Raw genomic sequence first — 16,868 nt, 5'->3', positions numbered from 1 at the left:
GGAAGCCCCTGACCAGGTCGGCATTGCCGGGACACATCCTGGAAGAGCAGGGCCCTGCAGATCAGACCCTAAGGGAAAAGACTCCAAGACTATGGCTGATGCTGCAGTGGGCCCTCCTCAAGCCAGGAAACTTCTAGAGAAGAAACCACTCAGTGTGGATTTCCCCCATGACCTTTGTCTTCACATCACTGAGCTATTCCTAAAAGTCACAAACCACTCCTAACCTAACAGCCAAGGTCTCGTGCCTGGTCCCCACTCAGCCTGCAGACACCGCTCCTGCCTGAGAGGACCTGATTTGCTGACTTGCTCATATAATTCCACCCTCCTGCCTCCCCATCCCAACCCCTTGTCATCCCTGACTCCTACCATCCCCAGTCTAAGCGCTCCCCTCCCTGAGGATCAGTCTTCATCCTCTGTCTACACCTGCTGCCTTGGCTTCAGCCTCTCGAGAATCCTTAGGACTGAACCCCAAATCTTTCTCCAACCTCACAACATACTTTAAATTACCTTTGACCTGCATTCCCTGAGTGTCCCTCAAGTCCTGTTGGTAGAACATGTCTGGGTGGACCCCTCACAGCTCCCCCCAGCTCAGCAGTCCCTCCTCAAACACCTGCTTCCAGCACCAGGGCCACCAGGCCCCCGTCTTGACAGCAGCAGGCCAGCCTCACCAGGCCTCCTGCTTCATCCACCGCACACTCAGCTCGGCTGCCACTGCCTTTACCCAACAGCTTCCTGCACTTCTGAAGCCTCACCTTCACTCACGTCTGAATCTGTCCCCTGTTCAGAAACAAGACAAGGAGCTCATCCATGCTGCTTTTATTCAACATAATTCTAAAAGTCCTAGTCACAGCAATCAGAGAAGAAAAAGAAATAAAAGGAATCTAGATGGGAAAGGAAGAAGTAAAACTGTCACTGTTTGCAGATAACGTGATGCTATACACAGAAAATCCTAAAGATGTTACCAGTAAACTCCTAAAGCTCATTAAGGGATTGAGTGAAGCTGCAAGAAACAAATCTGTTGCATTCCTATACACTAACAATGGAATATCAGAAACAGAAATTAAGGAAACAACCCCATTTACCATCACATCAAAAAGAATAAAATGCCTAGAATAAACCTACCTAAGGAGGCAAAGGACCTGCACTCTGAAAACTTTAAAGCACTAATGAAAGAAATCAAAGACAACACAAACAGATGGAGAAATACATTCTTGGACTGGAAGAAACAATACTGTCAAAATAACTATACTACCCAAGGCAATCTACACATTCAATGCAATCCCTATCAGATTACCAACGGTGTTTGTCACAGCAATGAATTCTTTAAACCTGTGTGGAAACACAAGACTCTGAACAGCCGAAGCAATCATGTGAAAGAACAAAGCTGAAGGAATCACACTGAGCAAAAGATGCTCAACATCACTAAATATCAGGGAAATGCAAATCAAAACTACAATGAGGCATGAGCTCACAACAGTCAGAACAGCCATCATCAAAAAGTCTACAAATAGCAAATGCTGGACAAGCTGTGGAGAAAAGAGAGCCGGGTACACTGCTGGTGGGAACGTAATCAGTGTAGCCAGTGTGGAAACTAGTGTGTAGGTTCCGTAACCTAAGAAAAGAGTAAGTGATCCAGCAATCCCACTCCCGGGCATATACTAAGGAAAGATGAAAACTCTATTTCAAAGAGATACATGCACCCCCGTGTTCACTGCAGCACTGTTTACAACAGCTGAGACCTGAAAGCAGCCTGTGTCCATCGCCGGACGCCTGGGTGAAGAAGACGTGGTTCACATGCACAATGGGGTATTAGAAAGTGAAATGATGCCACGTGCAGAAACACAGGTGATCCCAGAGTGTCACATTAAGTGAAGACGGCCAGAGAAAGACGAAAATCACATGATACCACATGGGTGTTAAAATGACACAAATGAACTTCTTTACCAAAAAAATAGACTCACAGAGAAAACAGATTTATGGCTAGCAACAGGGAGAGTAGGGTGGCGAGGTGAGAGATAAATTAGGAGCTTAGGGAATTATTATGGAATTAATTAATAATTATGGAATTAACATAGACACACACTACATATAACATAGATAACAAAATTCTGCTGTACAGCACAGGGAACCACATTCCATTGTAAATTAACTACTTCAATTTAAAACGTGGCTCATTTAAAAAAAAAGCACACAGAGGCCACTCAACCCCAGCCCAGCGCCCCACCCACCCGCACCCCCGCTCCTCCCAGCACACACCTCACTCAGCGTACCTGTACCTGGGACGTGCAATACGTCACAAGAGTGTCCCACATCGCCTCGCTTCTGACTCTCAGCCTTGTATTTTTACCTCAAGTTCAACTACCTGCTCCCATTAACAGTGTGTGTAAACTCCTCCCTGAACCTCCCTGACACCATGCACGCTTTCCCGAGACTGAGCTCACCCATCTCTAAAGACCCAAGGACGTCAGCTCCCGCCTCTGTCATCCGTGAGAAAGCCAAGACCCCCTGTGGCAGAGGTGGGTGCTCCACTCTACCATGCATGCAAACGCCATGGAAGGGCTACCTATTTTACAAGCCAAAATTCACCTCCAATTAAGCACCATTTCTGCCCATTGGCTGGCCTTTAGGCGAAGCAGACAAAACCCCATAAAAACAGATAAACGTCACGTACAGCCACTTAGAGGAAATCAGCTAAGCTCCTGTGCTCTCTGTATGCACAGCCTGGCCACTCTGGGGTGCGAACCAGACACACCAGGACACTGCATGCACGGAAAGCATACTGGACTCCCTGAAATAATTACAAAGACATTGTAGAGAAAGGAGAAGACTGACTCATTTAACGCTAAAATGACAGGGGAAGTCCTTATACACGTAAGTCTATAAAATACCCTGCATCTTCCCACCATTCGTCTCATGACTTCTAGAGGGGATAAACGATCTATTAAACACCATCACAAAGGAAACGTCTTAATCTAAAGGAAGCTGAGTAACAGAGTATTCATTCCAAAACATTCTATTTTGTCTGGAGACAGCAAGAAGCCTAGAGATAAATTACAACGTGAAGATGGACAGGCTGCCTCAATCCAGGATAAAGTCTTCACTCCTGGAGTGGCAGTTACTGCTTCTCCGGAGGAGAGGGGACAGGCCCTCAAGGCACAGCATGCCGGAGACACCTTTTCAGATGGAAAATACATTCAGAAGCACTTAGAAAAATAACTCTGCTCTCACCTAAAGACAAGGCCCTGACACCTTGCACAGCCCAGAGCTTAAGTGTGGATATAGAACAGAATCATCAAAAACTAAGAAAGGAAACAAGAACCTTCCGCAACAGCACAGACAGGTAAAGAAGTATTATTACTGGTGGATAGGTTGCTGTCCTCTAAAGTTAACATTTTGGAGAAAAATGTGCTGTGAGGGTTTATGCTTAAATTTCAATTTTGGCGTCAATAATGAGATTGGGTTTTCTATTTGCTTCTCTTACTATCTTCTACCCTTCGTTTTATTGATCTAGTCTATAACTGGCAGAGAATATAAAACAGGGATCTAGTTTCCATTTCACCCCAAGCTGGGGGTGTGGAGAAACAGCAACCACCTCAAATACTTTCTGAAGCAAGAATGCCAGATTTACTGATGAAACAGCCAAAAATGCTGATAGAGTTTCTGTTCCCTTTATTTTGGGTGTCGGGGCTGTTTTAACTTGGAGTTAGTTGCTTGTATCTCTATGCTCCACTAACTACCCTGATTAAACACATATCTAAAAGGACTCACACCATCCCTGGCTGCAGATCTCACACGGACACAGCAGCAGAAACTGGAGTCAAGCAGACTGCCAGAACCCTGCGGGTGGCTCCTCAGGTTTACTGTGACTTATTCCAGAAAGACCGTTCTCTAAGGAGAGGTAGACAGACCCCCAGAGAATCTGCCTGAACCAACTGAAAGAAATCAGCACGAGCTGTGTGTCACAACACTGAGGGAACAAGAGTCCAAACAGTTTTTCTCCCAATAATTTTTACTACTCACAAGAAAACATTAATTCCATTAATTCTGACATATTGGCACACAAAAATACTATTTTCTCAGCCAGTAGTATCATCACTACCAAAAATTAATATTAAAATAGAAGTTTTATTGACTTAATTTTCCAATGTTTGAACAAAAGACTTCATTCACAATGTGAGTTAAGGTAACAGAAAACACACCCACGTGGGGTTTGTGGCCCCAAAGAAATGAGCACTTTTATTCTAGTGTCACCAGTAAGAGTTAATACACTGCTCAGTAACAGAGAATATATATTTTTAAAAATGTATTAGCATTTCCATTAGGATTCTTAATGCCCAAACTAGTGCGAAGAATTAAACTTGAGGACTGGGACTGCTGGTTTTAGCATGTATGAAGAAGCACTGATTTGCCTTATTATACAGCAGAAACCAACACAACACTGTGAAGCAATCTTCCCCCAATTAAAAGTAAATTTTAAAAAACAATTTAAAAAATAAATTAAAAGACACAAAAGAAAAAAAAATCAGTAGCAACAGAAAAAAGTAAAATGCACCGCAGAGGGCAGAGCAGGGAAAGCACGCTACGGCGGGCGGCTCACCTTGACGTGGCTCTGGGCGCCGAGGTTGTAGATCTCAGTGGGCTTCACCTCGTTGATGATCTTCACGAGGCAGGTGCTGTCGGTGAGGTCGCCGTAGTGCAGCTTCATGTCTGCAGAGATGAAACACACAGCATGAGAGGGAAGGGAACGGTAGCGTGCACTCTGAGAACCTGAAAACCAGGCTGCTGCTGGGGTGGCAGTCCATGACTGTCATCTGAAAAGAAACTACACAGCAGAGACTCACGTTTGTTGCCATGTCTATAGAGGATTTGTAAAAACTCTGACGAGCTTTCTTTAAAAACAAAATCATGACAGATGTTACACAATTAATGTATCTTATGGCGCCCAGGTGACTGTAAGACATGTCACAAAAGAATGAGATTGAAAGAAAATCGAAATAAAGTGTACACTCTCAAAAGAAATCTGTAATGCACTGGTGGTGGTGAGGATGGCTCTATTCAGAAACTTTTGCCCACTCCTTCATAAACATCAGTCCTGAAGCCATTGTGGAATGCCTGACATGGGCCATGGCTGATTAAAAGACATCTAGAGTGTTCTGACCCCAGATCTCAGCCGATCCCCACACAGACTTCCCGGCTGTAAAGAGGTGATACAGGCCAGTGGGCAACCTACTAACTTGATATTTTCATTACTTTTACATTTTGGTCTACAGCTAAATCCAATGGCAGTACCTTTCTGCATTCTGCACAAAACGACAGTAATTTTCAGGGAGGCTTCACTGAAAAACCTAAGTATTAAGGTGGAAAGACAACTAGCAGGTCATCTTCCTGATGACGTCACTGCCTGTGCAATGAACCCAAACCTTCCAATATTCAGGGTCCTGAAGTGAGGATAGGCGCCTGGAGGGTCTCTGCTGGCGGGCGGCACCTGTGTCCTTGTCCTGCCTATGTCCCCCACACGCTGTGGGCCGTGAGAGAGGCAACCGCTCTCGGCCTCCACCGGCAAAACGGACTCATTCATGACCTCAGGAGCTATTGCCAAGATCAGATGAGAAAACTGGGATGTCAATGTGCAAGTGTGTCACCAAAAACAGCACACAACTGCAGAGACTGACAACCGCCTGTAAAGAGATTTATATATATTTTTGACTGCCATCTGCTTTTGGACCTGCACTCCCCGATTATTTTTAAAATTAATGTGCAAAGACTGCTTGACTTGATTAAATTAAACCAAACATGCAAAGCAGAGGTGGCCTCTGTGTGGAGCTGATCTGGCTCCAGGGCATGGGGACACCTTGAGACGGGGATCAAAGGCTGGCCTGCTGCAGGCTCTCAGCACGATGACCCCACGGCCCAGGGCCACAGGCAGACAGGGAAGGGCTTCAGAGCTTGCAGACAGCAGTCAGGGCATGTAACTCAGGGGGAAATAACTGGGGTGTGATGGGATTTGAGGAGAATGACACTTGAAAACACCTTATCATAATACAGGAAGTTACACAGAAAGACAGTTTAGAAACAGAAAATGGCTTACTTCCTTCAATGTGAGCCTGGGGGTTCTTATACAGATGCTCAATTCGGCCAGTATTGAATGAACTGGATCGCCGTACAATTCCATGGACCTGCATTTTTATCATGTGGAAGGAAAAGGATAAATTATAAATCAGCAGGGAAGACTGATTAGAAACTCAGAGGTTATCCTGCTAACGTTCAGCTTTTTGAAAAGACACGTAACTGTGTTGCACAGACATTATTTTGATTGAGCAGATAGCCCGCCCCACTCTGCCCCAGCCCCTGGCCGCCTGCAGGCGCCTCCCTCCATCCCTTTCCAGTGCTTTTACTTCCAACATCAACGAAACCATTTAAATAATGACATGACTTCACAGTCAGCGCTCAGCTGTAGATGCTCAAGTGTCTCCTTTTCCAAACACATACACACGCACACACTTAGTCCTACCGCTGACAAAAATATGCCTTCCATTTGGAACTGAAGACAGACCCGGTGAGGCTGCATCCATCGCAAACCTGGCCCAGCCCTCAGACTGGAACACAAGGTCAGGGCTCTATGCCTCCCACCCAGCCCGGCACCCCTGAGCTCTGCAGCAGGCACCGGGTGTCTAAGTAAACACGTATCTCCATCCGTGAGAGAACTGGGGAGCAGCTGCTATTATGCAGTCATGTGGAAAAGCTAAGAAGGCTAAGTAGTTCAGGGCAGGGACAAGACTGGGGTCCTATGAGACTTAAGACATGAAGGAAACTCAAAGGAAGGGAGGATTTTTTTCTTTCAATCTTTATCTTTGACTTAACCATGACAAGTGAGGGGTAAAAAAAGTAGTTGGAACCAGAATGCATACCTGTCCGACACTAAAGAAAAGACTATTTGTGTCAGACACATTAGAGAAATTGTTCAAGGCCTGCTCTCATTTCCTCCTCCATGCTGCCAATGCTAATACCAGCTTATGTCACCAGCTGCCCACGTTCCAGTTCTGGTGGCAGTTTTAATCCTTCTCTTATTTTAGAAGAGTTCCTTCTACGTTGGGTAGTTTCATTTGCAGCTGAATACACTTCTATATTTTAACTCAATCGTTTTCTGTCTATTTCAAACAAAAATTAATCCTTGGCATGACTCAAATATTCCTAGTGGGGGGGGTGGAGAGTTATAGGCACATAAGACTTTCTTTCAAAGAAAAATAAATGTCATCGTCATTTTACGTGGCATACATGAGAAACTGGCTTCTGCAAAGGGTACAACACACCCACAATTAATAATTCTGCTGGTCAGATGCTTCATCCAGAGAGGTAAAACCACAGTATTTCCCAAAAGAGCTAAAACCAAAACAAGTTTGTAAACATGAGAATATTTTAAGACAGGAACGTCACAAACTTGGTTGACATTTCGGGAAGCCAACAGTAAAATCTAGGAAACATTACATTGAGATTTGGGTATACAAACCCCTTACTTAAGGGCTTCCCAGGTGGGGTTACTGGTAAAGAACCTGCCTGCCAATGCAGAAGACATAAGAGACGCAGGTTCGATGCCTGGGTCGGGAAGGTCCCCTGGAGGAGGGCATGGAAACCCACTCCAGTATTCTTGCCTAAGGAATCCCATGGACAGAGGAGCCTGGTGGGCTACAGTCCATGGGGCTGCAAAGAATCAGACATGACTGAAGCGACCTAGTCCACACACACACCCACACACACACCCATTACTTAAAAAGTAGAGAAAATTCTACTTACACACACGCGCACGCGGCGCCATGACCACGCACAGTCTGTCTGCGGAGTGAAAGCACAGCGCCCTCACAGCCCCTCCGATCATGAGGCCCATCCACAGGCCAGGGTGCTGCCGAGCACGCGGCCAGCACGTCGGCCTGTGGGCACATTGCAGAGTGAAAGCCAAAAGCTTGGCCTCTTTGCACCAAGGCCTCGAGGATTTCCAGCAACTCAGAAGGAAGGACCCACAGCTGAGGAACCGACGCTCGGGAGCTGGTCCTAGCAGACAGCCCCGGGCCTGCGCAGCCCACGCCCGCTCTTCTCGCCTGAGGCTCCCTGGGGATGGCTCCTTTCGGGCAGGGACACCACGCTCACCTGTCCCGTTTATATTCTGAGTCCCTGTGCCCTGTCACCTCGTGGAGCAACATAGGTTGTCCACATACTCCCAGATGCAGCTGTTCAAGGGTTTGACCGTGTCCTTCATCTTTCTGGTTTCTCTCTGAATAGGTACAAAAGCATATTGTTGGCTTATCTGCTAACGACGATGCCAGGAAGTCACCTGAAACCAGAGGTACCTTCACAGGAAGCTTCACTCCTCTGGTTTCCTTTTCCCTCATGATGAAAAGAAGCAGGCGCAGGGCTGGGACCTGGGCAACGTCACACACCTGCCCTTCCCTGGTGTGGGTGACAGGTGGGACCAAGGGCCTCCTGCAGAGTCCGCGTCCCTCGGCTGGTCAGCACCTAGCTGCACACCCAGCCTCTCTTATGAGGGTCAGCCCATGAGCCCCCGGGCTCCTCTGCACTGTTGCCCACATGCGTCTCACCTGCTCTTCACCGTGATCTGGGGAACAAGGGGACAGGAAGATCCCCTGGAACCCACTCCAGTATTCTTGCCTAAGGAATCCCATGGACAGAGGAGCCTGGTGGGCTACAGTCCATGGGGCTGCAAAGAATCAGACATGACTGAAGCGAACTAGTACGTACACACACACACACACACACACACACACAGCCATTACTTAAAAAGTAGAGAAAATTCTACTTACCCTAAACTTTGAATTAATTCAACCTCATAGTCTCCAATTTTTCAAGTTGTTAATGACAAAGTTCAGCCTCTCTATAAACTTAATAAACTTTGTTTAATAAAAACCAAGTTCACATGTATACTTATACATATCAAAACTGGTACTTACTACCAAAGTTACTTCTAAGATACAAAGATCTCAGATGTAAACTGAGCTTTATTTAATAAGATAGAGGGAAATTTTTAAGTTCTAAAAACAGATAATTTAGTTTTGACAAAGAAAAACTATAAATAATATGATTTAGTCTTTTTCTCTTGAAGGCTGATCTCTGGATAAGTCACATATCCCAACAGACCAAAGCAAAGAGAAAAGCTATATACATACACATTTTATATCAACATGAAGCGAAAGTGAAAGTCACTCAGTTGTGTCTGACTCTCTGTGACCCCAGGGACTATACAGTCCATGGAATTCTCCAGGCCAGAATACTGGAGTGGGTAGCCGAACGCTTCTCCAGCGGATCTTCCTGACCCAGGAATTGAACCAGGGTCTCCTGCATTGCAGGCAGATTCTTTACCAGCTGAGCCACCAGGGAAGCCCTTTATGTCAACATAAAGGACTGTTAAAAATATTCAATGACATTGATGAACCCAGCATGAAAATCAGACAATTACACAAAGTCACAGCAAGTAAAGAATTTAGGACTTTACTGCCACACTTACAACCAAAAGCATTCATTAAGCACTAGTTTGGGGCCTTTAAAAAAAAAAACAAAACTGTGTTTTAATTTCCCCTCACTCCCAACTCTTGGTATGTGTACACAGGGGAAGAAAGACTGCCAAATGTTTAATCCATGACAGCAGGTATTATTCTAAGAACGAATGAAAGCTGAGTCTGTCTACTTCTGAGACAGGTGAAATGCAAATTTCAAGACAAGCCAAAATGTGCGCACGTTGGATAATCTAGTTAAGAATTTGAGATTAGCGGCTTTTTCTTACAGAAGGGATGTATTTAATAGGCAGGATTTTCTGTTTGTTTTTATAAGGATTTTTGGAGAAAAAGAAATGAGCGAGGAAACCAAAGTGAAAAGATGAATGAGCTAACTTCGAATAAATTTAGCCAAAATTATTACTGAATTACAGAAGTTCTAAAACAAAATTTCTGAAAATCTGAGGGCGTTAAACGGAAGTGAGCATTTCTGAAAAATAACAAAGTGATGAAAAAGAAAATTTCAAGTTCTCACAATGTCAGAACAAAGCTGGTTTGACTTCAAAACCAAGAGTCAGATTAGGCTATATCACACAGAAATGCTGATTAACTGATCCCAGCCGACTGACACCACAGTCAACAAAACAGAAAGCCATCACCACTGGATTTCTAAACTCTCCACATCGTGGTTTCCCCCGGAGTCACAAGTCCTCCAGAGGCTGCTTGAGGAACCTGCCTCTGAGAAACCGGACAATGCGATGTCGTCAACGGCCAGCACGCACGGGCCGTGACCGCGCACGCACGGGCCGTGACCGCGCACGCACGGGCCGTGACCGCGCACGCACGGGCCGTGACCGCGCACGCACGGGCGGCAGCCTGCACGCACGGGCCGTGACCGCACACGCACGGGCCATGACCGCGCACACACGGGCGGCAGCCTGCACGCACGGGCCGTGACCCGGCAGCCTGCACGCACGGGCCGTGACCACGCACGCACGGGCGGCAGCCTGCTCGCACGGGCCATGACCGCGCACACACGGGCCGCGGCCTGCACGCACGGGCCGTAACCGCGCAAGCATGGGAGGCGGCCGGCACAAATACAGGCAGTGACCGCGCGGGTTTCTGTCTGAATAGGTACAAAAGCATATTGTTGGCTTATCTGCTAACGACGATGCCAGGAAGTCACCTGAAACCAGAGGTACCTTCACAGGAAGCTTCACTCCTCTGGTTTCCTTTTCCCTCATGATGAAAAGAAGCAGGCGCAGGGCTGGGACCTGGGCAACGTCACACACCTGCCCTTCCCTGGTGTGGGTGACAGGTGGGACCAAGGGCCTCCTGCAGAGTCTGCGTCCCTCAGCTGGTCAGCACCGAGCTGCACCCCCAGCCTCTCCTATGAGGGTCAGCCCATGAGCCCCCGGGCTCCTCTGCACTGTTGCCCACATGCGTCTCACCTGCTCTTCACCGTGATCTGGGGGACAAGGGGACGTAGTTCCTAAGTCTCCAAGAGGCCGTGGAGCTGGCAAGTGGCAGGAAAGGATAAGAACACAGTCCTGCGCAGGGATGGCCAAGGGGCTGCCTCAGAAGGCCTGGCTCACCCCCTGCTCCAAGTTGGCTGGCACGCTACAAAGAGGCAAACTGCCCTCTGCACTTTAACAATGTGTAGAATTAAATCCATAAAGGTTAAAGGGAGATTTTTCTATAAAACCTGAGAATTATTGGCTTTTCTCATCACAAGATGACACCTGCAGACATCCTGTAAATAATGAGCACAGGCTAGATCTGCTCTCTTTATGACCACTGAGAGAGAGAGAGAGAGTGTGTGTGTGTGTGTCCGGTAGGCTCCTCTGTGTGTGTGTGTGTGTGTGTCCGGCAGGCTCCTCTGTGTGTGTGTGTGTCTAGATCTGCTCTCTTTATGACCACTCAGAGTGTGTGTGTGTGTGTGTGTGTGTGTCCGGCAGGCTCCTCTGTGTGTGTGTGTGTCTAGATCTGCTGTCTTTATGACCACTCAGAGTGTGTGTGTGTGTGTGTGTCCGGCAGGCTCCTCTGTGTGTGTGTGTGTGTGTGTGTGTCCGGCAGGCTCCTCTGTGTATGTGTGTGTGTGTCTAGATCTGCTCTCTTTATGACCACTCAGAGTGTGTGTGTGTGTGTGTGTGTCCGGCAGGCTCCTCTGTGTATGTGTGTGTGTGTCTAGATCTGCTCTCTTTATGACCACTCAGAGTGTGTGTGTGTGTGTGTGTGTCCAGCAGGCTCCTCTGTGTGTGTGTGTGTGTCCAGCAGGCTCCTCTGTGTGTGTGTGTGTCTAGATCTGCTGTCTTTATGACCACTCAGAGTGTGTGTGTGTGTGTGTCCGGCAGGCTCCTCTGTGTGTGTGTGTGTCCCGCAGGCTCCTCTGTGTATGTGTATGTGTGTCTAGATCTGCTCTCTTTATGACCACTCAGAGTGTGTGTGTGTGTGTGTGTGTGTGTGTGTGTGTGTCCGGCAGGCTCCTCTGTGTATGTGTGTGTGTGTCTAGATCTGCTCTCTTTATGACCACTCAGAGTGTGTGTGTGTGTGTGTGTGTCCAGCAGGCTCCTCTGTGTGTGTGTGTGTGTGTGTGTGTGTCCGGCAGGCTCCTCTGTGTGTGTGTGTGTCTAGATCTGCTGTCTTTATGACCACTCAGAGTGTGTGTGTGTGTGTGTCCGGCAGGCTCCTCTGTGTGTGTGTGTGTGTGTCTAGATCTGCTCTCTTTATGACCACTCAGAGTGTGTGTGTGTGTGTGTGTGTGTGTGTCCGGCAGGCTCCTCTATGTATTTGTGTGTGTGTCTAGATCTGCTGTCTTTATGACCACTCAGAGTGTGTGTGTGTGTGTGTGTGTGTGTGTGCAGCAGGCTCCTCTGTGTGTGTGTGTGTGTGTGTCCGGCAGGCTCCTCTGTGTGTGTGTGTGTCTAGATCTGCTGTCTTTATGACCACTCAGAGTGTGTGTGTGTGTGTGTCCGGCAGGCTCCTCTGTGTGTGTGTGTGTGTGTGTCCGGCAGGCTCCTCTGTGTATGTGTGTGTGTGTCTAGATCTGCTCTCTTTATGACCACTCAGAGTGTGTGTGTGTGTGTGTGTGTGTGTCCGGCAGGCTCCTCTGTGTATGTGTGTGTGTGTCTAGATCTGCTGTCTTTATGACCACTCAGAGTGTGTGTGTGTGTGTGTGTGTGTCCAGCAGGCTCCTCTGTGTGTGTGTGTGTCCGGCAGGCTCCTCTGTGTGTGTGTGTGTCTAGATCTGCTGTCTTTATGACCACTCAGAGTGTGTGTATGTGTGTGTCCGGCAGGCTCCTCTGTGTGTGTGTGTGTCTAGATCTGCTCTCTTTATGACCATTCAGAGTGTGTGTGTGTGTGTGTGTGTGTCTAGATCTGCTGTCTTTATGACCGCTCAGAGTGTGTGTGTGTGTGTGTGTCCGGCAGGCTCCTCTGTGTGTGTGTGTGTGTGTCTAGATCTGCTCTCTTTATGACTACTCAATGTCTCTGTGTGTGTGTGTGTGTGTGTGTAAACGCGTGTGCTCAGTCGCTCACTCATGTCTGGCTCTTTGTGACCCTGGACTGTAGTCCGGCAGGCTCCTCTGTCCATGGGATTCTCCAGGCAAGAATACTGGAGCTGGCCTTTTCCAAGTGGGTTGCCATTTCCTTCTCTAATGATACCATATATAACGTAACCCTAAAATGCTCTGCTTTGCAGAATACAAATTGATCACTCAATTATTACAGGAACCCATGTATATGAACATGTGTGTACATGTATATTTCTGAAATTACATGACTATCTTGATGGCATTATAAGATGTAGAACTAGTTATTATTTGATAAATGCACAGAAGGTTTAATCATATCTGCTCCTAATTAAAGTCTGAGTCAAAGTTCTCAAAAAAGATTATGAGTTACAGTAAAAAAAAAAAAAAAAGCTACATTCCTTTTCTTCAAATCCTGCTGGTGCTTAGCTCCAGATTCCTTGCTATTGCTTTTCCATTGGTCCATGGTGCACATTTTTTAAACAACGCACCTGCCATTGGAAAAATGTGGCATCCCAAGTTATTCATGTAAACACCCCCGAATCAGGAGGGAACACGTGGGCTGCTACTCAGGATTCTGTTCCTGCAGAGCAGGAGTCTCTATAGAGGCACATATCCAAAACCCGTTCTTAAAAAGGATACGGTGCACACATGAAGCTACACCGATTTCATACATAAAACTCTTGTTTGTTTTGGGGAAAACCGTAAACTTGGAAGGAGGAGAAGGAGGACAGGAAGATGAGGGCAATGGCAGCAAACGCAGCCGCCGCATGGGCCACCCCGACCCCCTGGCCGAGGGCTGGAAAGCCACCGTCCCTGAGGTCAGCTCTGCCTCTGAGGCTGAAGGGCGGCGGAGCTGTTACTGCTGGGTGCAAATCAAGGGACTTCACTGGGAGCGGGACATTTTTGTGTAGCACACGACCGCATAAAGTCACCCGAGAAGGGCACGGGGGGCCTGGCTGCTGGTTTATCTGAGAATGTGGGGCGCGTGCAGAGCCGGGAGAGGGGATGGGGTGGGGGGGCCGCCCGCATTCGCCGGCAGATAAACTGCACAATGGGCTGGCGCAGGGACAGGCCCGGGGGCTCTTTCCGCCCCGGCCTCCTTATCAGAGTTTCCGTGGAAAACACGCACAGTGGAAGCAGAGGAATTCCACCAGCTTGGGGACTCACCTCGTAGCCCTTCTCCAACAGGAACTCAGCCAGGTAGGAGCCGTCCTGGAAGACAAGGAAGAGGGACAACGTCAGACCCACCGTAGCCACGACCAAGGTTTGAGAACAGCCTTTCAGGGGCTCTGTGGACGTAAACAAGGCCCACAGCACCCGACGAGGAAAACGATTCAGACGACATCCGACGTGAACTCCGAGCGCTGCTCTGCTGTTCCCCTGGGCCTTTCCACAGGCGGGAGCTCCTCTGAGCCCGCGGCGGGGACAAGGCGGGGGACGCTGGCATCACTACCCGCACAGGAGAGATACTGAGGCCCAGGGACACTGGGGGCAACGGGCAGAATGTGAGGCTTCAGAGTCCGGTGGATCTGGTTCAGGTTTGGCCACCTGTAGGCCGCGTGAAACACACAGAATGTGTGGGCCTCGCAGAAGGCCTTGGTGCCGCTGGACATAAAACAGGACTCTGACAAAATCGGGGGTGGGGGTCACTGGGGGAGGGGTGAGACAGGAGCTGTGGGGGCTGGGGAGAGGGCAGGGCGAGGACGGGGAGGGGGCCGAGAACACGGGGTGCTGACATCCCTGGGAAAAGCCAGCACATGGTGAAGAGGCCCTCCAGGCTTTGAACCCAAGGGTCTGGAAAGTCACGAGAAAGGGTTTCGGGGTTTCGAGGTGGGGTGGAGGTCGGGGCAGCAGACGTGATCAGATCTGTATCATCCCTGCCCGTGTACAGGCACACATAAATGAATTTCAATAGAAGGAGTGCACTTATTTTATATAGAACAGTAAGAGCTTCGTTTGTATGCATCTTAAGTCATGCTTTCTCTAAGATCAAGGTGTCGGACTAAACACAGAGATTCGCAACTTGTTTTTTGTTTTATTTTATTTATTTATGCTGTGTGGGGCCTCCGTTGCTGCCAGGCCCTTCTCTGGCTGTGACAGGCGGGGGCCCTTCTCCAGCTGCAGTGTGGGCCTCCTCACTCTGGCGTCTTCTCTCGTTGAGGCTCCCGAGCCCCAACGCTCAGGCTCACTAGCTGTGCTGCGTGGGCTGCACTGCTCCACGGCAAGTGGTATCTTCCTAGATCAGGATCGAACCCATGTCTCCTGCGTGGGCAGGCAGAGTCGTCACCACTGAGCCACCAGGGAATCCCCTCTCAACTTATTTTCTAAAATTCTTATTAAAATGTCTAAGTAAGGAGAGGGGGTCTATGTAAAGTATATTATGTGCCACTTTCAGGGAAAGAAAGTCATGAGAGTCATCTAACTGAACCACTAAGAGGCCACACGGCACAAAATCACGGTTCCAGAGACAGCGATGGTGCAGACTACCCCAGCCCTGCCTGGGCAGCCAACTGTTTCGCAACCAGCCCATAGCTGCATTTCTGCTCCCAGCCCAGGCAGGCCCCTCACCCATCCAGACTTCACAACTGCTGGGGCTCTGTGCTCAAATCTGGTTGGGAGCACTTGGGTTTTCTTTGGTTTCCTAAGTTTGAAAAACCTTAAAATACCCTTTTGAGCTTCAAAGGTGCCTACCAGATACTCCAACAATAAGAAAAACGAAGTGGGCTTTATTCCTATCGTTGTTGGACTCAAAGCTGGAAATGAAGACACCCAGCGGGTCCTGGAAACAGCACAGTTGTCGCAAGAGTGTTCACGCCTTAGCGCAGAAGTCAGAACGAACTCAGGCAGGACCACTCGGCAAGGGTACCAGGGACACATTTTGTGGTTCATTGAAACATGCAGCAAATTTTCTTCTGACTCCTTGACATAAATACTCCAGTTTACAGACTCATGTGGAGAAGAAGAGAAATGGTCTGGCATATCCCTTTTCCTCCCCCTCTCATGACATAGACAGAGCTGCTTGGTTTCACACACCCAACATGCAAAGTGAATCAGACAAGACTGCTGAACAATGCGTACTCCGACAAACCAGGGTGATTGACAGGACTCAAAATGCTTATAAATCAATCAATCAATCAGAAAATAGCTTCATAGAAAAGCGTCTATGACAACAGCATCACAGTCGGTCAGATAGCCCTGGAGAGACATGTTTTCTTGTCTGTGCCATTGTCATTTTGAAGTGCTCCACGCTATGCTTTGCGCATTTTTTGTTTCTCTTGGAATAAAAAGTTAAAATGCACTGTACTTCACCACAGTTGCCCAGAATGTTTTAAAAAAGAAAAAAAGGCAGCGGTGAGACCCTGGGGGAGGGGGTGAGCTGTGATTATCCGGACGCTGATGCGAAGCAGGCCTGCCGGGACTGGACGCTATCAATAGGTCCTGTTCTTCTCACCGGGCCCTCAAACTTTCCAGCCGCCTGGAACATTCTGCACCAGCGGTGGCACCCGCTTCCTCCCCACTTCCTTGCCAGGCCTCCCGAGTGATAGGGCCGGCAGCACAGTGTGGGAACGGGCTGCAGGGCCCCAGGCCCCGGCCTCCCCTGGCCCCGACCCTGCACCGAAGCCCCTCCAGCAGGACGGGCGGAAGACTGACCGGTCACGCCCCCAAGGCCGCAGCCGGACACCCGACTCCGTGAATCCGAGGGGCTGAGGGACTAAGAGCCCCGCTCACTCACCACAAGCACACTGACTCTGGGACAGGCTCCAGCCTGGGCTCAGTCCTCGTCTCAGAAACGTTTTCACTGGAGAGCTGACACTCCAACTGTGACTCTTTCCAT

The 16,868-nt window shown here is 48.5% G+C and overlaps 1 protein-coding gene across 6 annotated transcripts in view; it reads right to left on the bottom strand.

The window, feature by feature from the left end:
- The window catches only part of GMDS (GDP-mannose 4,6-dehydratase), a 434,343-nt gene that overhangs the window by 329,127 nt on the left and 88,348 nt on the right, over window positions 1–16,868 (bottom strand). For all 6 annotated transcript variants that reach the window (XM_088831389.1, XM_088831391.1, XM_088831388.1 and 3 more), the window contains 3 exons: window positions 14,201–14,245; window positions 6,089–6,176; window positions 4,598–4,707 (listed from right to left, as the gene is read on the bottom strand). In XM_088831389.1, coding sequence (XP_088687515.1) covers window positions 4,598–4,707; window positions 6,089–6,176; window positions 14,201–14,245 — 243 coding nt within the window. The remainder of the gene's footprint in view (window positions 1–4,597; window positions 4,708–6,088; window positions 6,177–14,200; window positions 14,246–16,868) is intronic.

Source organism: Moschus berezovskii, chromosome 23, assembly GCF_049115385.1.
Source record: "Moschus berezovskii isolate FMDL1 chromosome 23, NW_MosBer_1.0, whole genome shotgun sequence".
Taxonomy (NCBI): Eukaryota; Metazoa; Chordata; class Mammalia; order Artiodactyla; family Moschidae; genus Moschus; species Moschus berezovskii.
Note: the sequence above shows the minus strand (reverse complement) of the source record. Positions and strands in the feature narration are given on the sequence as shown.